We start from the raw sequence: 25,791 nt of genomic DNA on the forward strand, positions 1-25,791 counted from the left end.
CATACCTTGAGCCATAATGCAAGGGCACACAGAGGATTTTTTTATGTTGGGGACCGGGGTAAAATGCAATAAATTATTGAAAATTTATTGCATTTTCTTTGTTTTTTTTATTTATGGAAACTGCCCCCTACCCTAGCCCCCGCTGCGTACAGTCATGGTTAAGTGACAAACCAATGGCCTCGTAACTGTGAGGCCCCATGATCAAAACCGTGTCGATGTGCTATATTAGTGCTCTTTTGTGGGGCATTCATCTTCATTACTGCCATTTATGACTTAAGAGCGTAGGTCCCCCAGTATATAAGCATAATAGCATTCACATGCTTTAGCAGTCACGCAAAACACACATTGGTAAATTATTATTCAATAAAATCTGAGAATGTATACTATTATCTAGATCTATTATTTTTAAATTATTTTTGAAATAATTCCATAAATTGGGGTAAAACAAAAACATTCCAACTTTATGAGCGACAGTGTATATTAATGTCTTTCGAGAGGACATCGTTGCTTTGTAGGAGCTCGTACCTATGCTCAATCAAGTGTTCAAGGTACTTGTTTAGGGCATCTGCTTAGGTTGAGTAATTAGAGACTCCGGATTGGTTTTGCGTTGGACCAACTGGAGCTGGGGCGACTCGAATCATTCTCATACTGGGCTTAGCTGCACTTCCCTGACAAAACGAAATGGTAGATAACAGAAGGAAATTTAAAAAAAAGATACCCCAAAAGGAAAAAAAAGAAAGGGGTAGAAAGATAACCATAAAGATATGATTGCAATCAAAATAAGACTGCATATTAGTCGATCCTACATAATATTATAATAATAATTTTATAATAGACCACGACACCTCCACAAACAAATATTTGTTTGTGAATATGACAACTCTTAATTTTAATACAGCTAACATGTTTTGATATGCACCACACATTCGTTTTTTTTTGTTGTTGTTGGGGGGGGGGGGCACGTTACACGCCGACTGTGATGTTTGGTGTGAAAGGTAGCATTTCGAGGCTCATGAATAAGATCAATTAAACTACGCAGACATATGCTATTTTTGCACTAGAAGAAAAAAGAGTCATACCGATTGCATAATTAGATAAAGAGTAAAATTAAACTCCATTTACTTCAGTTATTGAAACTGTACTGGAATTGGTGTCCGAAGTCCTGCTTTCACGAGCTTTGCGATTACGCTCTCTGATGACGTTTCGAACCTGTGGTAATACGAAGAAAAACAAATCACAATTATTGAGACTTTCTGTTTGATTTCATGTAATTGGCTTAATCGAAATCGCCAGATAGTGTGCGCTGTCTATTTTGCCTGTTTCGAGGAGTTGCACAGATCTACTGTGAACTATCGGACGCTTGCAGTTTTAACGAACTTCTTTGTCTAAACTGGCGGGTTGGGGGATCAATATTCGGATTTACCAAAAAATTATATAGCCTACTTTTAATTCGAAATAAAAAATCGGTGTCGACAATAATTTGCCTTACACTTAACACGAAGTAAAAGCAGCATATTGTGGGACGTAAAATTTGCATTCGCATTTTTGCTTGTTGCAGCATAGCTATATTTTGTCTCTGATTACGCCCCTTTTTACTTCTTTACAGAGCAAATTCCCCGAAATGAAATTGTTTTGAGTGTCTGACGCCAGCTTTGATTTTATTACATACCTCCGAATTGAGAAAGCAGTAGAGCCATGCGACGAAGAACCCCTGCAAGGAAACAACAAAAATAATCTACGTTAGTACGATACATGCACAGCACTAAGTTAGATATGAACGTCTCATAGTAAAACAAAAGAAATAATATTGTAGGCATTTCGCCCGTGCGTGAACTTATCAATATGATATTCATCCTTATTGTGAAAAATTATATTTGTTCACTTTGACAGAGCTGAACATTCTCTTTAAAGAAAATGAAAGGTTATCTTTGTTTCATCGGCCCGGCCCTCTCTCTCTTTCTTTTTGTAACAGGTCAAAATTGTACTGTTTTATGGTGAAAAGACCAATCCAATATATGGTTATGGAATGGTTGTACTCGTCTTCACCCCCCCCCCCCTCCCCTCAGCAATAGTATATGATATCACTTATATTAGAAGATACCTGAAGAGAATTGAGCAGGTTGAAGGTGTATTCTAACGCCTTGACTTGGGGAAAAACTGCCAGGTGTCAATAACCAAGCGATACCAAGCAGGGGGAAGAGCAACAAAGTGCTCCGAAGTCCAGCTCTGGAAAATAGTTACAAAGAGAATTTACACAGTGATGTTACATACACATCAAAACACACCAACAACCATTGGAACACCACGCAACGTCCAAATGGATACACAAATTTAACAAAATACCCACACACAAACCTATCCAAATCCACACTTACACACATAACCAAAACCACACACACCCTTCGAACCCCCACATACACATACACACGCACACATCCACATACAAACTCACACACATTCCTAAACTATTGATGAGACAATAACCAATTAATACCAAGCAATACGATGAGAATTTGAGAGCTCCGAAGATCAGCTCTGAAGAAGAAGAAATGATTTAACGAACTTAACATGAAGAAGGGATTTGGAAATGAATATAGTGGCCTATTAAAGCCTCCGTTCAGAATAATATGTATGAGTGAGTATACATTATTTAGATAATTTACTCTGGAAAATACCTTCTAAAAATTTACGTAAGACAAAAGGTAAGGCAAGAAAGTTGTGTAAATTAAATAATTTCTTAAAGAATAATTAGTATATTACTTGATTTGCTTAATCTTATCGTTGTTAAGTTGACCTCGAGATGCAGACACAACTGTCTTTACAACCAGTAGGAGAATAACTACGTTGACCTAGAAGTGGAAATAAATGTATACATTTTGTAATTTTCCTGCTAGTGATGAATTTCTAATCAATATATGTATTATCGCAGACACAAGGAAAGCTTCTAACGTTGAAATACAGTATTAAGGAATCGTTCAATTGTTAATTTGTTTTTCTTTTTGCAGGCGATCATGCTTGGAATAAAATTGCATAAAGATATCGTAATGCGACGATGTAAAAACGTAGACCTAAAAATTAAATCATGCATAAAATATGATACTTTACGAGATTTAAATTTCGAGTAAAAACATGTATTTTTCCAAACTAGAGGGCCATTGTCCGCAATTACATCACAGTGAAATGACCACTTTAGTCATTTTAAAGTGCCCATACATATAACGATGGCAACTTTCAAATTATCATAACTTTCTTCTGTTTTGGTCTGATTTTAATAGTTCAAACTTCCCCAGTCTGAATGTCTGATTTGTTTCCCTTTTTGTTTACTAATAATAACTGTCCGTTGAGGTTAAAACTTTTCTTTAAAATATTTATTGAAGAACGTGGTGTCAGACTCTGATTTACATATTCACACAATCCTCAAAGAACAAGAAATGTGCAGAACACTATTTTAATCTTCTCATATTAGTACATGTATATTCGTGGAAATTACCCAGCTCATCCGTATAACGGTAATCATACTAATATCCAGGCTTCCCAAGCTTCCGTACTATAGAAACACAAATGACAATAGTAACGAACCCACATACTAATACGCCCCCCCCCCCCAAAAAAAAAAAAAAAAAAAAAAAAATCATATTGCAAACTATAACAAGCTTCTTACGAGTACGATTGCTATAGCCGGGCCGGTGAATGCCCAGATTGTCCCATCTCTTGGATTCAGCCAGCAACTGTGTTTTAAATTAGAATATAAAGATAAAACGTTTAAGTAAATTATGCAAAAAGTTTAATTTGTAAGCATTCGTTTTGGGTACCTTTGTAAATATTTGACAATTAAGCCATGCTATCACAATGCACCTGATTTCCGTGAAATATCATATATATTGATAATAGTAGTTTTTTGAATAAAATGATGCTCACCTTTGTTCATAGCCATAGCTTTGATGCTTCACGGCTCCAGTTATGATGAGTATCACGGCTGGACCACCTGCGAAAGAAGGAATTAGTATGGTATATTGCAAAAGGCCGATGTGATATTTTGATTATATAGCCTAAATCAAAGCCAAACTACATATATATTACTTTAACAATCCAATTACTTTAACGATGTCATCATTAGCTTAAGTTTGAGCGATAGTAAGTATTAATTCGCCTCTAGCAGCGTTGTCTAGTAAAACCGCCTTACATTTGGACTTACCCTACCGTAATATGTCATAAACCAGATTCAAATATAATAACTTCTTGATATAACGATAGAGATGTACTCCCTCTGGTCAATGAACATTAATGTTTTCAAATATTAGCAGTGTCCATTAATTAATCTTGTATTTAAGCTTACCGCTGTCATTTATGCTGACAAAAGTCAAAATTTGAGGATCAATTACCAGAGTCAAAATCCTGAATGATCTTACGATTGAGTTGCACGCCCTCAACGTTCAATGTAAATCGATGATTTAGCCTATTTAATGTTGTCATGAAAAATGATTATGGACTTCATGTTTGTTTCGAGACTGAAATATGGCGCTCCATGATGCTTTGAGTGGTTTTCACCAACTTACCCCATCCTAAGATTCCATAAACCCAAGTTCGAGGGTTACCAGAGTCAAAAACTTGGATGATCTGACGATAGAGGTGTACACCCTCAACGAGCATCCAAAACATCATTGCTAGTGAGAAGTAGTGCAGGATGAAGGCATATGCCTTGCATGCAGACTAAACAAGAGGTTCACATACAAGATAAGATATAATGCTGGGGAATCGTAATGTAATACATACGAAGAAAAAAAAATTCCCATTCTTTAAATCATTTAAATAAACTAGAAAATGACTTCAAGAAAAGTCATAAGGGTTGTAAAAAAAAAACATGTCTATGACGCACATTTTTAAATGAATGAAAATGTAACAAAAAACAGGAAGAATTCGTTTGCGTCGCGTTTTCGTTGTTCTTCCTGAATGCCTTCCTTTGATGGAATTAACTGCAAAGTTTGCAAAAAGCGGTCTCTACTGGGAATAAAACAAAGGTTTTGGGTTGGGTACGACAAATCCTTTAACAGCTAGACCAAGAAAACAGGTTGAATAGTTTTTCCTGCCACATCAGATACAACCATGTTGAAAAACTCAGCATATAATTATATCCACACAAAAAAAGAAACTGTACACTATTTGTAGTTAAGATTTTCAAATAAATATTTAATATAACTTACCTTTCATATACCTAACTGAACATAAATTAATCCCAGTTAAGATGATATGCAATTGAAATCATACCTTTAATGCTTGATTAAGCATATACATTTAACAATGAATGCATACATTGTGTGCGGGCAAGCCTGAATCCGACAAACGTGGTGATGGAATTATCTGTAAAGCGCTTTAACAGAGACATAATGTATTAAGCGCTTTATAAAAGCGGAATATTATTATTATCTTGGGTGGGAGGAAAGGCATCTTGACCGTGCTTGTAAAAATTATGCAGTCCTGAGACTACGTCTGACATCAAGAGCTCAATCCTCCTCATCGTTTCTCCTTTTTTTTTCTTTTTTTAAGGTTGAGCAAGACTGTTTTACATATACACATGTTCATTATTTTGAATGGCTACTTGCTCGATTTGTTGTTGTCGAATTTTTCTTAATCAGACCTTCTAACCGTTTAATAAACAGGCCCATCCAAGCGTGACAAATTCGAAACCCGATCCTAATTAATGTTGGTAGAGTATTACTCTTTCTTTGATTTTAAATATATTTTAATATATTTGTTATTGATGGTTTTGATGAAACAATTTTTAAGTTGAAAGAGTGTCCATTTTTTAATTGTTAAAAATATTAATCTTGAGGATAAATACTTCTGATAGCACACGGCTTGACTAAGGAGAACAAGGGGAATGGATAGCCAGTCGGAAACCACTGAAAACAAAATAATCAAGATTACCTCAATTTCAATAGGATTGATGCCGGCCAAGAAGGTGATATCGAAAAACAAAATGGCGACCATAAGGTTGGCGTGAATTATAACACGGTCAGCTGTTAACGATCGTCTATATATAAAGTGAAAATTGAAACCTTAGGTTTACAAAGAGTTTATTTCCAAGTTAACGAAATATATGTTCATTTATTTGTTTCCAAGGCATGTATATCCATGGTACAAAGGAAACAAATATATAATTTAAATCACCTGTTTTCAGTTATAGATGTTAAATGTAAATGTGTTCCTTGGACCTACTGTGGTATAGGGTTACAAAACAACTCTGTATAATTTCAGCTTTTGGTAAAATAGATTACTCTGAGAAATATTTATGAACCTATCATGGCGTGCATCCTAAATTCTGATTTGTTTTTATTTTATACGCACAGTGCACGCATTGAGTGCAAAATAAAAACTTTCTAGTATTTTGAAATCCAAGGTAAGTGCCCAATCATTTCAATACACGTAATCATTTTCATTTTAAAAGAATACAAATATCACACTAACAAAGACAATGATGTTATAATGATTAAAAGATTGTTTATTGTGTTTATACTTTTTGTTGCTTTTTCGGGGAAAATGGTACGTACATTTTGTGTCAAAAGTAGATTTTAATGAAAATAATGCATTTTCAACTTTGAATTGAATTACATTAAAAGAGGATGCATACATTAGAGCAACGTCGATATGGCGCTGCTCAGTGACTGCCGGGCTCACGATCAATTGGGCAAAAAGAATTTCCGTTTCGGTTTACTTCATACAATTTGGAGTGGACTTAAAAGATTATTATTATTATTATTATTATTATCCAAATCGCCAAAATTATACTGGTTTGACGAACCATTTCATACTATAAATTCCTATATATTTTCACCTGAGAATAAAGAATGTAATCAGACTGATAACAAGTGACGTCACGGATAATCCAAGGCCAACCCAGGTAAGAATATCACTGATGATATCTCCATCCTGAAACGTATTGTCAACAAAAAGCTTTCAACAATATTATTACTCTTGGTATAGAAATATTTGATACATTTTCAAAAGCAACAATATTATAATAGACTTTATATCTTCAAGTCTAATCGTGATCACTCGTTTTTTTCTTCAAAATGTCATTTGGGGTAATCATCACCAAAAGCTATTGAGAAAAGGGCTTTTAGGAGAAGCACATTCTAGGAAAATGGGACATATTTCCAACCTTTGAATCATAGCTGCGTCTTTAGGGATCGTTCTAATCATTTTATTATCAAAGATATGAATATTCTCAAAATTAACTCGCCAATTTATAATTTAAACATTAAATGATAAAAATCATTAATTCATGTAACGCATATATTAACAGAAACTCTCTATAATTATCGTATTTTTAAGCTCACGAATTGTAGATAAATATTGCTAAATCTCAAACGTGTTTGTGAAATGATAAGCCGAAATATAATACATCATGGTTGTATCTTACCAGCTCACTCGGCAGCAAACTCACGAGAATGGCAAAGCTGGTCATGTGATCACAGTAGCATGACGTCATATTCAAGTTGTCTGTCGCGATTTCTCGACAGCCGGTGGAATTCCACGTTCTTTTCATAAAAAAAATAGCACACGAGACAGATAACTAGAACGAACATATTATTTTATTTGGTATGGATACATTATTAATTTGTTCTCTGTAACGGTTTATATGAATAAGTCAGAATCTATTCCGCTCCGATATTAGGAGCACATTACAAAATCTAGTTTTGGGGGTTGACGGAAGAACAAAATGCACGAGAGTGCCAGAGTAAACACATCGTTAGGAATTGATGTAATTCCTGCAAGTCCATACATGGCTATAGTTATTGTGTATTATTATTAGAGCAAAAATAACACTTTATTTCACTTTCTGAAACAGTATAATTCTTATTCCAGATTCATCTCATTAACAAATCGAGAATAATCATGTGTAAAGAGACAATATACGTTTTTGTCGTATTTCATTTTCATTTCAAATAAAAAAATAATGTGAGAAAACATGATTGTATTTGCCCTATTGGTAAAAAAAAAATTAAATTTCATTTGTGTCAACATATTTGGTTTATTGTTGTTTAACTTGTAAAAAAGAGTGAATACAGGTCATATTCTCAACATAATCACAAAAATCTTTGAGAATGTAAAAACATGATGAAGAAGAGAAAGAATTACGATTGATCAAATCTTATAATTACAATGCCATATTCCCTACATGATCTGGGGATTATATTGCTCTAGGAATCGTATTTTGTCCTCTGTCTGCATCAAACAGATCTCCACTTATAAAAGAATGACCAATGAGGAATGATAATTGTTTTAAGTTTGACAAAATCCATTTATCAATGTAACATGTACATATAGAAATCAAATGAAAGGCATTTTTTTTCGAAAATAATTTCTGATATCATGATATTATGGCTGTCAAAATAATACCTGGTCTTTATATCCCAGAAGCTGCATGTTGGTGAAAAGTATTTCTGACGTGATGAACAAACACTGCTATATACATCTCCTTAGAAATCTAGCCATCTGTTTGGTCGAAATTGCAGTCGTGATTATAGCCTTTCCCGTTAAGAGACGAACAGTGAGATATCCGCAAGAGTCCGGGTACCAGGAAAATAGTTATATTTTGCTGCGATCCCCATTGGTTTACGTGTTAAACCTAAGTTTGTGCGAGCGCGGCTACCATACAGTGCTTTTTCTCTGCGATTAATTCAGTCGCTACATTTTAGGTTTTTTAATTGCACATAGACGACCGCCGATCTCGATTGTAGGCATACATGTCATCTCCGATATTTTGGTTTCTAAAGCTGAAAGGAATAGATACCAACTCGTGACCCATGTATACAACTGCCGTTATGACATTACTTGCAACTCGAAGATTGACATCATTATTGTCGGTGGTGGCGTTGTTAGCTGTCTTGTTATTAAGGAGTTCAGCAAGACGTGCGGACGTAACAATTCCTAAAGTGACAGGCCGCTGGTCATTTCCATCTGCAGAGGGTAAAGAATCCATTTATAATCCAGTTTAGTTCACTGTAATCGTTAGCAAGGTTATTATATCTTCTTCCTAGAAATATTACAATAATATTAGGTATAGCACACCTAAAAATAGGTACAACAAACACATGTTATTTGATGATTGCAAATGATCAAGCTTCATGAAAGCTTCAAAAAACAAAAAACAGAATTGAAATCGGTCAATGCGTTGTGATTTTATACCATTTTTTTGATATCGCAAAATTACCCCAAAACCTGCCAGAAATGGTCAAATTGGCAAAAATGGCAAAATTCGACAAAGTTGACAACTTAATTCATCACTTTCTTGGACACAAATAATAAATTAAATTATCAGACACTAAAATATCATCTTTGTGGTAAAAAAAAAAGAAAAAGAAAATTCAGATATCTATTACCGTTTTGAAAACAGAAGCAAAAAAAAGAAGTAATTTTTGCCATTTTTGCCATTTTTGCAAATCTGCAGGTATGAAAAAGTTGTGAAAATAACTAAGTCCACATAATAAATATGCGCATATGAAATCAAATCAAAACCGAACATGATACATCAGTAAAACCTATGTAAATCAGACAGGTATGGAAATATATAAAATTATGAATATTCATCAAATATGCAAATTAGGTCATTTTAGCTAATTATATAATTTGTATAATATATAGGAAAGTAAAACTGTTCATTTTGTTGGCATTTTTAAATCATATATTTATAGATCATATTTACACCAACTATTAACATTAAAGTCCAAATATTTTTGCAATGCCAATAAAATATGGCGATGCAAATTACTTGGATCACCATTACAGCTATTTCCTCATATGTTTCACAAATTATTCAGAAAAACAAAAACAAAAAAACGATAAGAATTTGCAGACCTTCAGCTACATCACAGTATATGTTTCTTTTTAAAAAAATGTCAGATTTGAGGATTTATGACGATTTTTCGATAAACCATTCAGCAGGCAATAACATTCTACAGAGACTGAATTACAGGAAAAAACAAAATTTGGTGACCTCAGTTTAGTTGTGGCCAACTTGAGTTCAAACAACAAATTGATTTAATGAGTGAAACACATGAGTATATTGCATTATTGTAGGGGAGTTTTATACATTGAGGTGCATTTTCATCACGCAGAATAGCAGCGCCAGTCAATGGGCGATCAGCGGGCCATGTCATACATGGCTGAAAAGACAATATTCTAATTAATAATTTAACATATTTCTCACATGCCTATAACAGTGAAACTACACATAATTGTAGTCAAAGGTATGCTTGAAAGATATGTGAAAAACAAATTTGAAAAATATTGTTTAGTTTTGTTTAAAATAAATTTACGAAAATTGCTATTTCTACCAACTGACTGCTGTTGTGTGTGTTTGTGTGCATGGGGCAGGCTGTGTGCACAGGTATTGTGATCACCCTAATAATATTCGTTAGTTTTTAGGATTGCAACTGTTTTATATGGCCCATTTCAAATTGAAAAATAAGAGGAAACTGAACAGGGATAGGGAAAATACAAAATACTACAGAATGGTCATGTCGTCAACACAACAAATGATGATATTGAAAATGCGTTTATTTCAATTTTATCTTTTTTCATTGGTAGTTGAGAATGTGTGTGTGTATAGTAGTTTGATATTGAATGAACATTTGTTTCTTTCATTGATACTGCCTAAGGTGTATTGATGTAGGTGAGAATCTGGGGGTGTAGGGGTTTGATAGTATATGAGCATTCGTCTTTTCCCATTGATGCTGGACTTATCTGTTGTGGTGTGGTTGAGAAGGTTCCAGGTGGAGATTTAAATTTAATCTACATTTGCCACTCTCCAGCCAGGTGTTAAATGGGTACACAGGTATGAGCGCGTTTGGTAAAATGTCTGGGCGGAATAATCCCTATAGTAGGAGACCAGCCTGTAGGTCCCGTGACCAATCTCTGAGAACAAAGGTTTGAAAGTGTTTTTGTGTTCCCTGATGAATACCGAACAATTTTGACTTGGGCTAAAGTGTAATGACCTTTTTGACCATAGCGTCCTTTTTTAAGGTCGGAGGTATAACAAACTATACATTTTTGGAATCCTCATGACCAGACGAGTAATTTAATTTTGACCCCTGTTTGACCATTGTTGACCCCTCACGAAAATGCCCGGGATTTTCAAGGGGGCAGCCCAAGTCAAAATTGTTCTGTATTCATCAGGGAACACAAAAACACCTTCAAACTGTTGTTCCCAGAGATTGGTCATGGGACCTACAGGCTGGTCTCCTACTACTAGGGAGCGAAGCGTGAGCACTATCATGTGCGGATTAGCAACTCGAGTGACCGAGGTGATAATAATAACAGTGCAAATGGCTTGTAAACGTAGTAGTAAGCGGTATACAGATGTAACTATTAGTATATAACCATTCGTTGTTTTTTTAGTTTGATACTGAACTAGCATGTACAGGTGTGGATGGGTTGATAATAATATTGTTGGCCTTATGCCAAAAGGGCCTTAACTGCTTTTGGCCATTCCGAGATAATCGCGTTTGAAGTTTTGGCCTCTCTAATAATCAAAAGTTTGTGGTCGTTTTTTTTTCTTTTCTGAAGTCAATTTCGATAAAGATATTAATTTATTAAGTTTTACATGAAATGTGTTAAATTTGTTTTAAAATTATACAGAAAATTTCATGCTATGTGCAAAAAACGTGTTAGGGGCTTTTTGGCATATGGCTTGAGAGTAGCGTAGTTATGCCAGAAGGGCCGTAACCTACGCGGCATTATGCCAAAAGGGCCGTAACCTCCGGCGTAACCCATGCGGCGTTCTGCCAAAAGGGTCGTAACCTGCGGTTATCGTTAGCGCCCTTCTGGCATAAAGACATTTTCTTGTTTCGCAACACCTTTGGTTTGCCAGAGAGTCCCTGCTATGGCTACTGGATCACGAGAACTGATAAAACTGATTAATTACAATTTTAGAAAAGGTATTTTTGATATCTGAATATTTTCATTAATATAATGCAGCTTTCGGTGAAGTTATTATTTAGAGATCGTACATTTAGGACACCTTTTTCGTTGTTTATTTTCATTACAGTCCCATCCGTTGACACCTGCGTATTTCATGAATCAGTTGCATTTCATGCATCCACATCTTACTTAAATCTCACTAAGAATTCATGATCTAAATTCATGACATATACGTTCAGTGATTATTCTAAGTACATTGTGTCTATTGTAGACTAATCATGTTTTTAATGGTGTTTCTACTGATATTTTTTTTATTGAATTATATGGAAATTACGAAATAATCTGTCATTGATAACAAATTTGCCGTGTAGGTTAAGGCCCTTTTGGCTTCAGGAAAAAGATGAGATACGCGTTAAGGGCCTTTTGAGTGAAACGAGTGAAACACATCATTTTAAAGAGAATGATGAAATCTAAAAGGTGATGTTAATAACTCAATAACCCCAAAAATCGGGTTAAGGCCCTTTTGGCACTAAGCCGACGTTGCGTGAGTGAGAATGAGAATGTGCGCGGTTTCGATAATTGAATAGTGACATAAATTGAATGATTGCAGGCATATTTTTTTTTAAATCCATGACTTCATAACCTCTTACCTTTGGATTGGTCATTCCTTTCACAGAAATAGTTTACGGGGAAAGAGAACCGATCTCCGTTCAGGCTGGTGTCCGTCCATTCAGTAGCACACAAATCTTCGAGTACAGATCGGTATACATAGATATCTAGCGTGAAAGTGTTTCCAGGGAGAAGGAAAAGATAGAATGTGGAGAGAGCGATAAGTGGTTGAATAGGGGGAAAAGTATTAGAAAGAGGAAACATTGTTATGGGAACGGAGAACAGAATGAATACAGATAACAAGTGACACAATAACACAAAATGTGTAGTTCCTCATCAAAATATGACATATAACGAAGAAAACATATTAAAAGAATGGAAACTCATGAGGAATGTAGAGAAGCTGATTGACATACTTTTTAAGAATTGATCTCTTTCAAATTTACCGATTCTATCACTTTTGTATCAAGTAAAAAAAAACTGTAAAAATCCATAAATATCCCATTTATGATAATAATCGCAGTTCAGATTGAGATAGAGATTTCTTTTACAGTTTCAATTGAAAGTGTGTATCATCAACAACAGACAAATCATCCTTGTTTTCACGAAGTGACGGTAGTGAAGAAAATCGTCACGCAAAGTGAATGCAATTTTTTTCACTACCGTCACTTCGTGAAAACAAGGATGATTTGTCTAACACAAAATGTGTAGTTCCTCATCAAAATATGACATATAACGAAGAAAACATATTAAAAGAATGGAAACTCATGAGGAATGTAGAGAAGCTGATTGACATACTTTTTAAGAATTGATCTCTTTCAAATTTACCGATTCTATCACTTTTGTATCAAGTAAAAAAAAACTGTAAAAATCCATAAATATCCCATTTATGATAATAATCGCAGTTCAGATTGAGATAGAGATTTCTTTTACAGTTTCAATTGAAAGTGTGTATCATCAACAACAGACAAATCATCCTTGTTTTCACGAAGTGACGGTAGTGAAGAAAATCGTCACGCAAAGTGAATGCAATTTTTTTCACTACCGTCACTTCGTGAAAACAGCGACGTTAATATACATTTCAAATAAGAATGATTTTTCACGTAAATCTCAGTGAATAAAAATCGAACATTTATTGATTTTAGAATAATTTTATGGCCTTCACTTTAATTCATATGTTGACATGCTTAAAACGCAGACTAATTTATTACAGTCAACTTCAGAGCTTGCAAACAAAAATTAAGAAGCAAAAACAGATTATTATGAGAAATGCTTTTAAATGCGCTTTCTTGATTAATAACATTTAGAATTACCAGGGCCCCGACTTATTGGAGTTGCGATTGATCCAAATCAATCGCAAGTCCTCTCATCAATCACAAATTTAGAGTTCCTTTTCTCTTTTGTGCATTTGCGATTGATATCAATCCTAAATAAGTTGTGCTTGATACCAGCTCTTTCTAAGACAGGGCCAATGTCTTACAGAAACATGCACTCACGTGAAAACTATTTAGCTCAGCGTATATTACTGTGAAAATTCATATGAAAGTTAGAAGATATCATATACCTCTCTTTAGAATGTAATAATTGGAGTCGTGATTTTAACCTAGCCCGCCTACCGGTCAATACTTTTTTGTTTTAAAGATGCCAGTTTCCCCGGGTAACGGGACGCATAAATCAATTTTGCTGAGATCCCCATTGGTTCACGTGTAAAAAGGTTCTTAGTGTGGGCGCAGATACCTTACAGTGCTTTTTGTATGCGATTCCCGAATGATCGCTACATTCAGGCAACCTCCAGTGTAGATTTACAGTGTCTCAGATTTGCTGTGATATTTTAACCAGTATTTACTCAAGAAAAAGATAAAGTAAGAATCTTCGAAGATTTGTTTGTGAATTCGGTATATCTGTTTCTATACTGGCTCTCGGGGATGTTACATCCTGTTAACCCCAAGGCGCGTCGTGGCCGGCGACGCGCCGAGGGGTCATAGCAGGAGCCTATAGAAACAGCGATGCCTCTCACAGCAGTCGATTTATATATATATATATATATATATATATATACTAATAAATCATGACTTCCAAAGTTTCATTTAAAATGACGCGTTTTGATATTTTCGCAATTAAAATCTCGTAGCATTTTCATTCTTTGAGGCACCCTGCATGTTAATAACACTTACCAAGATTATTGGAAAATTCCAAGCTCATGATTTTAAATTTCCTGTTTTCTTTATCTTTAGGCAAACAAAATACAATGCAAATCAACTTACTATTGACTTCTATTGATTGTCCTGTACTTAGATTCATTCCAATATCGAAGACCTTCTGCTCTATGATGTCAGGGTTCAGAAGAAGCTGAAGTTCCTCCTATATAAAACAGATGGACGTCATTATTTTGAAACAAAAATACATTGTTTCAGTTGCTATATCCGACACATCACTCTAAAATGCGGTATATAAGAGATCATTTGAAAAAGTTGAAAACTAATCATGTTGTGATAAATTTACGGATGTTTTAGTTCAATGCAATTGTGAGGCGGTTCCCGGCTTCCCTCTTGGTCAAGTACCTTCTGCTTTTCCTTTTACGAGATCCCTCAAGAGTCTGATGTGTTTTAATATAACCAAAATATTTTGCCTTTATTTCTATTATGATTCCTATATATATATATATATATAGCCTTCATGATTGTTGAAAGTGGGATTGGGTATGTATCTTAGCAAAGTCACCACGCTCAACTTGATTTCGCATGTAATATGGTAAACCCGCTATGTTCTCCATCTTCTTATGATCTATTTTCTTATTGTGAAGTGCCAGGGAGGTCAAGTATAGCAGACATGAGCGCTATACTATAACCCACTATTATCATTGTGGTTGTTATTAATATAATCATTACTGTTATCATAATATCTGAGATTCGTCTAGCTGACCATTCTTGGTTACATAATGTGCAGGAAAGTCATGATACTATCAAGAATTAGCTGGCTATGAACTCTTTACATGCTACACAAAGTAGTGATATCTCTGTGCCACAATGTATTTATCATGGGATTGATATACCACACGCTTCATGGTTATTAGGATTAAATATTTCAAGTGCAAGATATACTCTATACAGGTAGTAAAAAGCTTATCATGGAGGTAAACTGGAAAGGGAAATGGGTAATTTTGCAAAGCCATCGGGTTGCAAAAAGCAATCCTTCATTCCATATGTTTCTCATGCTGTGTGAATAATACAAACAATAAAAAGGCACCACAATTTATGATCGCCGTTGAAGAATAAGTGAAAAAATTGTTTTTTTTTCTTTCTTGAAAATATCATTGTACCTGAAACGAGAATGCAGAGCTTTGATAACAAATGCATGCTTTGACACATCCCCGCCATAGATGAACACGTAATAACAAGGATTTTATGATTGATTCAACTTCTCTATAGTATTTCCTTGGAATTGATTAAAATGTGACCTACATGAAATTAAAGCAGACAAATTAAGGCTCCAAAAGCGGAAGAGACCCTGCATTAATTACAGGGACTATGCATGCTTTGACCAAAAAATAAAGAAAAAGGAGGAGGGGGGGGGGGGGGGTGGCAGGCCAAATGCTTTTGTACATGCGAAAACGTTTGCCGTTATTATTTGTGACGGGATGTAGCCTCCGTATGTACTACGTGCTAAAAATCGCTTCCTGATCATGTACCACTCTGCTCTTGTGCTCTCGAGTATAGGGACTCACGACTCATGCATAGAAGCCGTGGCCCTTTAGAGATGTTACCTCAGTCTGAGCATTCAGACCAGGTGTAGACAATGTAGATGTATGCGTTGATACTGCAGTGATATCTGACAGTGAACTTACTGATGCGGTCAAGGTGTGGTCGGATGGAGGCAAAGATGAGGAGGGGAAGGATGGAGAAGTCGTTTCCAACGGTACACTTGTGGTGGGTTTAGTGGTTGGTGAGTCTTTTGACTTCTCGCATATAACTGGCACTAGGGTAGATCCAACTGGTGGGTATGTGAGTATAGCCGCTGTTATGCTGATTCCAAAGTGAGAGCAATTGGGTGGACCATTGTAGACACCACGAACAAAATATCCGTTGAAGTCTGCATTGAACAAAGAACCTCCTGTATATATCAAAATAAACCCCGAAACATTAAAGACCACCAATAAATCATATGAAGACAGAAGTTGTCGTCAATAATGCTTATTTCCTTTGGTTCAAACTGATTTGACTTTGCTTTGAGTAGAGTTTTGTCACGGAGGATTATGGTCCTAGCTTCTCTTCCTATGTATTATTTATAGCGCCACCTTGTGTTAATAAAACGTGCAGAGATATGACTCCCAAACCTGGACCATTGTGTTATCTTTGTTGTGTCCAAATTGTTCTAATGATGTACAGACACGACAATTGGCGACGAGGATAAAGATAACCGTGAACTATAAGCTGAAAAGTGTAAGTCATTAATGAAAAAATGATGACAGTGTTCCTATAGACTGCAGATAGAAGTAAAAGTCGGCAGTCTTGAGGTGATGTGAACTGTTTAGCCCACATATTGAACATGGTGTCAGCTATAGTATAGTGACTGTGAACGTACACGTCGCATCGTAAAAATGGCGTCAACAACGGGTAGAGCTGAAAGTTACAATCCAGACATTGAGCAATATGAATCATACAGAGAAAGAATGGATTATTACTTCGTGGCTAATGACATAAGTGATGAAAGGAAGAAAGTGGCTGTAATTTTGTCAGTAATGGGAGCAAAAGAGTATAGACTGCTAAAGACTAAAAGAGTGTGGTAGCTCCACAGAAGGTTTCTGAGCTGACATTGAAAGAGGTCGATGAGGCGCTGAAGGAGCATTACAACCCTAAACCACCAGTCATGCTAGAGAGATACAAGTTCTATCAGAGGAATCAGAGGGCTGATGAGAATATCGCTACATACTACGCCGAGTTGAAGAAAATGGCGGAAACATGCGATTTTAGCACCTTCAGAAAGGAAGCACTTCGAGACAGATTCGTGTGCGGGTTAGCAGAGGAGAGCGTTGAGAGGCGTCTTATGTCCGAAGATGACATCACTATCGAGAAAGCGGTGAAGCTGGCTACAAGCATGGAAGCTGCCAGTAAGGGTACCGCAGCATTGAAAACACTTGAACAGAAAAGTTCTACAAGTACAACTGTTAATTATGGAGAAATAGAATGCTATTGTTGTGGAAAAAAAGGACACACCAAGAAACAGTGTCGGTATAGGGAACTGTCATGTGACAACTGCCACCGTAAAGGACATCTAAAACAGGTGTGCAAGAACAGTAAGAAGGGTAGCTCTAGATCACAAAATAACCCAAAGAGTACAGGTAGTACTAGTAAGTGGAAGGGACAAGAACATAAGTATAAGACTAAAAGAAAGTCTAGGTTAGGCGTAAGTCATTTTGAAGGTGACCAGTCAGAGTCGGGTAGTGTTGAATGTTCAGAGTCAAACACAGATGATGATGATGATAATGTGTATTACATTGGAGTACATAAAGTATGGAAAGGTGTGAAGCCTATCATGGTTGATGTAGAAATAGAAGATACTACATTGTCGATGGAAGTTGATACGGGCTGTGGAGTCTCGATTGTTAGTCAATCTGTGTATGAAAAGAACTTCAAACAGAAGGTAAAGGTAGACAAATGTGATATAAAGCTCAAGACCTTCACACGACAGACGATACCTGTAATGTAATGTAGAGGTGTCGTGGACGAGTGGATATGTCACCGGACTGTGGATCACAAGGTTCGCGGTTCAAGTCCCACCGTGGCACTAATGTCCTTTGGCAAGACATTGATCTACATTTGCCACTCTCCACCCAGGTGTTAAATGGGTACCCGGTAGGATGCGAAAGCTAATGTGGTTAGATTAGCAAGTGTGCGCTCGTAAAAAAGACGCCTGGCTGGAATGCTCCCCAGGGAGTGGAGAATGTGCATACATTGTGTGCGGGTAAGCCTGAATCCTATGACCGGGGTAATAATATATATATATCTGTAAAGCGCTTTGAGAGGGCCTTCGGTCTTGAAAAGCGCTATATAAGAACTAGCTATTATTATTATTATTATTATGGGCAAATGTATGGTGAATGTGAATTACCATGGTAAAAAAGAAAGGTTACCTTTAATCATTGTGAAGAATGAGGGTCCTACTTTACTGGGTAGAGATTGGTTGTGGGAAATTCCCCTACGATGGAAAGAAATATTTGAGGTACACCATGTGACACCTAGTGGTACACCACAAGATAAAGAAGGCAATAGCAGATAGTGAGGTCTTTGATAGCAGTGTAGGAAGAATAAAAGGGCAGGCCAAACTGAAAGTGAAAAGTGATGCGGAACCAAGGTTCTTCAAGCCCAGACCTATTCCCTTCGCGATAAAAGACAAAGTGGCAGAAGAGATTGATAGGTTAGTGAAAAAAGGGGTACTAGAGCCTGTAGAGTTTTCCGATTGGGCTGCTCCTGTAGTACCGGTACAGAAACCAGATGGTAAGATAAGGTTGTGTGGAGACTATAAAATTACAGTCAATCCACAGTTAGAAGTGAAAGAGTATCCAATGCCAAGACCTGAAGAGTTGTTTGCTAGCCTACAAGGGGGAAAGAAGTTCACAAAACTTGACTTGAAGAATGCATATCAACAAGTAGACTTAGAAGAGAAATCTAGACAATATGTCACAATTAACACACATCTAGGTTTATACAGGTATACACGGTTACCGTTTGGGGTGAGTTCAGCTCCTGCCATATTCCAGGAATGCATGGACAAGATTCTCCATGGTCTTAAGGGAGTAGGATGTTATTTGGATAACATCATAGTCACAGGTTCAAGTGACAAGGAACATGCATCCAACTTAGAGAGTGTGTTGAAGAGGTTGAGTCAGTTTGGACTACGGTTGAAGAGATCCAAGTGTGCATTCATGCAGGATTCGGTGGAGTATTTAGGTCATGTGGTAGATGCAGGAGGGTTGCATCCTTCACCATCGCGCGTTGAAGCCATTGCGTCGGCAAGCCCACCCAAAGATGCGTCAGAGGTACAGTCTTTTACTGGGCTAATCAATTACTATCGGAAATTTATTCCGAATCTGGCATCCATCTTGAAACCTATTGATGGGTTAAAGAAGAAGCAGGTGTTCGAGTGGACTACTGAATGTCAGAAGGTCTTTGACTTGGTGAAGAAGATACTGAGCTCCAGCAAGATACTGGTCTATTTCGATCCAAGCAAAGAGGTGACATTGGCGGTGGACGCATCACCATATGGGATAGGTGCGGTCATTTCCCATGTGACAGAAGAGGGGGACAAACCGATTGCGTATGCGTCTAGGAAGTTGACAAAGGCAGAAATGAACTACTCTCAGTTGGAGAAGGAAGCTCTAGCTATTGTGTATGGTGTGAGGTATTTTCATCAGTATCTTTGTGGTAGGAAGTTTATGCTTCTTACGGACCACAAACCATTGACATTTCTACTTGGACCCAAGAAGGGGATTCCGGTCCTAGCGGACTCAAGGCTGCAACGCTGGGCAATTTTGCTTTCAGGATACGTGTATGATATAAAATATCGGACATCCCAGCAGAATGCCAATGCAGATTTCCTATCACGTCTGCCTGGTTCAGGAAAGGTGGAGAGCGAGGAGGATGAGTTTGTAGTGAAGTGGACTGAAGAAGCTACACAGATGAATGAGACACAGTTGAAGTCACTGCCGGTGACAGCTGATAGAGTGCGGAGAGCTACGGACACTGATAGGGTGTTGCCAAAGGTTAGATTCTTTGTTCAGAATGGATGGCCTTGCAGGGACGAGATCTCACCAGAGTTGCAGGTTTGGCTGAGGAAGAAAGATGAGATGACAGTAGAAAGTGGTTGCTTGCTTTGGGGAATTCGTGTGATCATTCCAGATGGTTTGCAGCAACATATTTTGGAAGAGCTCCATAGAGGCCATCAGGGGATGGTGAGGATGAAGAGTCTTGCCAGAATGCATGTCTATTGGCCAGGTCTAGATCAGGATATTGAACGCTTAGTACAGGCTTGTTCATCTTGCCAAACCATGCAGACCTTACCACCAGCAGCACCGGTGAATCCGTGGGCATGGCCAGCCATGGCATAGAGTGCATGTTGATTTCGCTGGACCATTTCTGGACCAGATGTTTTTGCTAGTCGTAGACGCTCACAGTAAATGGCCAGAGGTCATTCCCATGAGGTCTACAACAGCAGCAAATACCATTCGGGTGTTGAGGTGTTTGTTTTCGAGATATGGCCTTCCCCATGAAGTGGTATCTGATAATGGACCACAATTTGTTGCAGAGGATTTTGCTGTGTTTTTGAAGAAGAATGGCATCAAGCACATCAAGTCAGCAGTGAAGCACCCAGCTTCGAACGGCGAAGTTGAACGTTTTGTTCAGACCTTTAAGAAGGCTATGAAGAAAGCCAAACCGGATGGGGGTGATGTACATCTGAAGTTAGCTAGGTTCTTGTTGTCATACAGGACCACTCCTCATGTGGTGATCCAAGAAACACCGTCAAAGATGTTCATGGGACGAGACTTGAGGACACGGCTGAGTCAAGTGAGACCTGATTTAGGCTTGAAACTACAGCAGAAGCGAGCTCTGAAAAAAGATAGAGTGAGAAGCTTTGAGGTTGGTGAACGAGTGAGAGTGTTAGATTTTCGGATTCATTCTGAAAGATGGTCAGAAGGTATGGTGACCAGAGTCCTTGGTCCTGTGACTTATCAAGTAGTGGTAGATGGTATTCGGTGGAAGAGGCATGTCGACCAGATAAGAAGGATGTCGCAGTGTGTAGATTCAAGGGCAGAGCCACTCAGACAAACGGTACCGAACACAGACATATACAATGACAGAGACACCATCACAAGAGCCTTGACAGACGAAGACATACCAAACACACACACACATCTCATTCACCTAAGAAAATACCTCAGACCCAAGACAAAAGTTACACAGAACAACAGCAACACACAGAGCAAAACCTCCGTCGTTCAAAACGTCACATCAGTAAACCAGATAGGTTGGATTTGTAAAAAAACAAAACACACAATGTGTAACAGTTTTTGTTGCATGTCATAATGTTATTGATAAGATGAGATCAGAGTAATATGTGGGGATATGAGGATTATGATCAATACTGTTTGGTAATTTGTACAAATTGTACATTAAAAAAGAAAAGAAATGCATCTGTGATGCATAGTTTGACGTTTTAAGATGAAAAGTAATTTTTGTTGTTATGAAACCATCTATGTTTTTTATAGTACGGAGTCAGAATAAGTATTTTACGTAGTCAGATCAAAGCCTAAGAGGTGAATGTTCAGTACACAGTGTTTATACATTTTCACAGTGAAGGAACCAAGCATTAAGTTTAAAAGAAGAAGAAAAAAAAAGAAGCAACAACAGCAACAAAAAAAAAAATAATAATAATTTTGTGACGAAATTCAAACCGCCTCTTTATTTGTTGTTATTGATCGATACCGGATAACAATATATCTATGCAAACTGGCAAATATATGTATACTGGAATATCACATGTGATGATATTAGTTGTTACAAAAAAAAAATTGAAATTTTGTGCGGAAGGAGAGGAGATGTGGTATAGCGCCACCTTGTGTTAATAAAACTTGCAGAGATATGACTCCCAAAACCTGGACCATTGTGTTACCTTTGTTGTGTCCAAAGTGTTCTAATGATGTACAGACACGACATTATTGACCATGAATTTGAATTAACTCGATGAATCAAAATATGTCAAACCCCATTTCTTTCCCCTCAAACATCCTACGAAACTATAGGCCTTTTCAAATGGTTGTGGTTGAACAAAAACGCAGACCAGGTAGATGAAGTCGACAAATGTCAAGAAACGTAAAGCCACAATGAAAGATATTATGATCAAATCTTATAAAATCATTATAGATAAAGATCAGGATGATGATTATCACAGTAATAACAGTATAGTTAATGATAGTAGTAGTATCAGTAGCAGTAGTAGTAGTAGTAGTAGTAGCAGTAGTAGTAGTAGTAGTAGTAGTAGTAGAAGGAGTAGTAGTAATTATAACATTACATATATATATATATATATATATAATAATAATAATAAATAATAATAATAATCATAATAATAATAATAATGATCATGATAAATATTACAACAATAAGAGTAATGACATCAACGGTAATGTTAGAACAAGCAGGCGTAAGTATAATGCTATTGATTAGTTTGCAATTATAAGCCTACTTGCTACATTCAAATCAGGCAAAAATACTAAAATTTTATTTCAATTTATATAGGAAGGGTAGCATTCATACGCAACAAATAATAATAATAATAATAATACAAACGTTACTTATAAAGCGCTTGCCACCGAAGTCTCTTAGCGCTTTAACAAACAAAAAAGACTGATAAACACTTACATATTTAAAAAAAAAAGTGCAAATAAACCTACAATACATATGGAATACACATCAAAGTGAACAGAGTTAGTTAATCTTCGAATGCAATTTTGAATATATGTATCTTAAGACTAGTTTTGAACTGCTTCACAGTTTGACATTTTTTTTTACATTTAAAGGTAGTTTGTTCCAAAGTTCAGCAGAAGTTTTGCAAAAAAGAGCGTTTACCATAAGAAAGAGCTGACACAGAAGTAGACATGAGGTTTAATTGTGAAGATGACCTTGACAAATTGCGTGACGGTTTGTATTCCTGGATTAGTTCTTGCAGATAAATTGGTGCCAATTCGTGAATGCATTTATAAGTTAAAAACAAGATTTTGTACATAATACGGTACGTCACCGGCAGCCGATGCAATTTGTGAAGTACTGGAGTGATGTGTCCACAAGAACGTGTGCGTGTTACAAGCCTGGCAACGGAGTTATTGGTTCTCTGGAGTTTTGCAATGTGTGAGTCCGAAAGGCAATAAAGAAGGCTATTGCATTCATCAAGGCGGCATGTAATACATATATGCGTGTATAAACGTTTCGGTAGATTGTTGATCAAGAACATTTCTAATACGACCTTTTTTGTACAAGGGCAAGACATATTAAGCTGAGCGACAAATATTTTTTTTTATATAATCATCCATCCTAAGATCATTTTCAAAGATGACACCAAGGTTACGTGCACTTTTGACAGGTTTTATCGGAACTTTAGCAATTTCGACAGATGGTAAATGGGATAACTTTCTGAATCGAGATGTTACGTGTATAACCTCAGTTTGTTATCCTCATTTAACTTCAAATCATTAGCAGTGGACCAAGCTTTGATATCATTTATACATCTTTCAAGTTTGGTAATGACAGAATGGTCGGAATCACGTTTCAAAACAACATAAACTTGGGTGTCATCTGCATATATGTATCATTCGGCCTAAGCCAATGCGCTTCAATAATATCTTCGCGTTCGTTAGCCTTAAAAGGCTAATGTCATTCCCATTCCAAAAGGCATTACATCAACAAACCCATGCACTTATCTTTATGAATAGATACATCACATGCGTATTCTACAGACACGACTGCGTCGATAATAACTATTCCAACGTCCACCAATATAGCTTCGCCTAGGTTTAACCACCGAGAGGAATTGAGGTAAGTAGTTAATAAGATTGGCTAGGCAATCAAGAAGGTGTCACATTAAATAACCCATGCACTTATTCGTTTACAAATGGATTACCTGTGTATTGTACAGACACGACTGCATCGATATAGATGAGATTATACTTATAGGCATCTTTACCGGGTACAGCCCCCATGCAGTATCGGGTAGAGTAGCTAGCTAGTAAGATATAGGCCAGACTCCCACAGGTATAGGAGTCCCCACAATTAACAATGCTGTTAGCTGCCTCCGTGGCATCCACAGTCGCTGTAGTCTCTCCATACCCGTCAAATGAGTTGACCGTCACGTTAGCATGGGTAACATGGGTGGTGTCCAGTGAGCCCTCTGGACACGCAGGGAATGTTGGATTACATGGATTGTATGCGGTATCTTAGTAGGGAATCAAACATAATGAAATAGTACGTGCCTATATAGTATACATTCCCATTGTATAATGTGCTTTTACGAAAGAAAGAAAAAAAAAGAAGAGGAAAAACCGTAGAATAGTAAGTATGCGAAAGGTACAATCCTTTATAACAAAAGAGTAAATGCAGCAAATGCATCCCTGACAAACAATTAAGGCAGATAAAACGGTTTACTCTTCCATTGTCACCGTATTAGGTCATAAAAGTTCACGGATGCGTCACCATAAACAGGGTATCTTCACTTCAATAAAGGAGTTCATTTCCTAAATACCCATCGGCAGGGGCATTTCAGTTTTCATGGGGGAGAGTCATGGAAACATTGAGGGTTTTATACATGCATATCCCCCGTCACTCCACTGTCTGCTTCTGTGAATGGTTGATGATATTAAGTATTGCTTCCCCCTCAACATATTTGACTCATTCACGCTCTGAGCATTACTAAGGTCTAACCATCACTGTCCGAAAGACCGTAAACTTAGACCTTTTGACCTTTTGGTGTCTTATCTCGTACACGCTTTCCCTCAAAATTCATTCATATTAAAATATAGAAGCCATCTTACCTAGGCTTGTTCGGAAACACAGCTGTCCACTTATGCCAGGTAAGAGCTGAATCCGTAATTATACCAAAGTATGAAATATGAGAGGAAAACAAATCCTGGTTAAAACAAAATATAGAATTAAATATCTGAACATTTTCGGGAGCACAATTACCTAATCTAAAAGATATGAACAGTGTGTACATCTTTGAAGATAAATGTTAGTTGAATTGAATATGAGTCACAACACTCCAGTATTTGTCATTTATCATAAAACTTTTTATCCGCTGTGACGACTTCGAAAGAGACTACAATTAGAATATTTGTATTTTCTCCAAGTTTCACGGGCAATCATTAAAAATCATCATCAATTATCACTGTCAACCTTATGCTACGGTCACAGAGGCTCGTACGAACGATAATTTCGTAAGAAGCTCCCTGTTTTTCTATTGTCTTCCCGAATTTTCATTGTCTGAAAATCGTTCGTGCGGCGTTCGTAGCAGTTCGTAATGGCATTTGTGACCGAGGCTTAACCTCACTATAATATCAACAAAAGAAAAAAAGGGGTTAAAAATTCACCTCGCCCAGCTTCGAACCCGGAAGTTTTGAGTATAAACGCAGCGTTCTTACCCATCGCGCCCAAAAAAATCGAGCAATATTGTATATTTACGAAAAGCTTGAATATTGTATATAATTTAACTCCCTAC

General features: G+C 36.8%; 3 protein-coding genes and 1 long non-coding RNA gene across 4 annotated transcripts; 2 read left to right on the forward strand and 2 right to left on the reverse strand.

Moving 5' to 3' along the window:
- Window positions 1-2,161: 2,161 nt before the first annotated feature.
- Window positions 2,162-3,993, reverse strand: LOC105447375. The gene is made up of 4 exons (XR_004065087.1): window positions 3,919-3,993; window positions 3,662-3,728; window positions 2,761-2,849; window positions 2,162-2,226 (listed from the first exon to the last, which is right to left on the reverse strand). It is a non-coding gene; the product is annotated as an uncharacterized LOC105447375 (long non-coding RNA).
- Window positions 3,994-8,036: 4,043 nt separating this feature from the next.
- On the reverse strand, window positions 8,037-17,121 carry LOC115926504. The gene is made up of 5 exons (XM_030991268.1): window positions 17,109-17,121; window positions 16,376-16,641; window positions 14,796-14,892; window positions 12,573-12,698; window positions 8,037-8,961 (listed from the first exon to the last, which is right to left on the reverse strand). Exons 1-5 carry the CDS (start codon window positions 17,119-17,121, stop codon window positions 8,705-8,707), a joined length of 759 nt encoding a protein of 252 aa, XP_030847128.1. The 3' UTR covers window positions 8,037-8,704.
- A 7-nt stretch (window positions 17,122-17,128) lies between these two features.
- LOC115926505 (uncharacterized protein K02A2.6-like) lies at window positions 17,129-20,635 on the forward strand. The gene is made up of 3 exons (XM_030991269.1): window positions 17,129-17,254; window positions 17,329-17,638; window positions 18,771-20,635. The coding sequence occupies exons 1-3, from the start codon at window positions 17,129-17,131 to the stop codon at window positions 20,633-20,635; spliced, it is 2,301 nt and encodes a 766-aa protein (XP_030847129.1).
- A 37-nt stretch (window positions 20,636-20,672) lies between these two features.
- On the forward strand, window positions 20,673-22,222 carry LOC115926506 (uncharacterized protein K02A2.6-like). Its single transcript, XM_030991270.1, has 2 exons — window positions 20,673-21,552; window positions 22,215-22,222. Exons 1-2 carry the CDS (start codon window positions 20,673-20,675, stop codon window positions 22,220-22,222), a joined length of 888 nt encoding a protein of 295 aa, XP_030847130.1.
- Window positions 22,223-25,791: the final 3,569 nt, after the last annotated feature.

Source organism: Strongylocentrotus purpuratus, unplaced genomic scaffold (assembly GCF_000002235.5).
Source record: "Strongylocentrotus purpuratus isolate Spur 01 unplaced genomic scaffold, Spur_5.0 spur5_scaffold_2, whole genome shotgun sequence".
In the NCBI taxonomy this organism is placed as follows: domain Eukaryota; kingdom Metazoa; phylum Echinodermata; class Echinoidea; order Camarodonta; family Strongylocentrotidae; genus Strongylocentrotus; species Strongylocentrotus purpuratus.

Bases quoted from the DNA above. Each gene is read 5' to 3' on its own strand.
- LOC115926504 (XM_030991268.1), bottom strand. The intron at 14,893-16,375 runs GTAAGTTCACTG...TGTTTTATATAG, and splicing joins ACCACACCTTGACCGCATCA to GAGGAACTTCAGCTTCTTCT. The intron at 12,699-14,795 runs GTAAGTTGATTT...CTTTCACGCTAG, and splicing joins ACAATCAATAGAAGTCAATA to ATATCTATGTATACCGATCT.
- LOC115926506 (XM_030991270.1), top strand. From the start codon at position 20,673: ATGTTTTTGCTAGTCGTAGACGCTCACAGTAAATGGCCAGAGGTCATT.
- LOC115926505 (XM_030991269.1), top strand. From the start codon at position 17,129: ATGGCGTCAACAACGGGTAGAGCTGAAAGTTACAATCCAGACATTGAG. The intron at 17,255-17,328 runs GTAATTTTGTCA...GCTCCACAGAAG, and splicing joins ATGAAAGGAAGAAAGTGGCT to GTTTCTGAGCTGACATTGAA. The intron at 17,639-18,770 runs GTAAGGGTACCG...TGTGACACCTAG, and splicing joins TACAAGCATGGAAGCTGCCA to TGGTACACCACAAGATAAAG.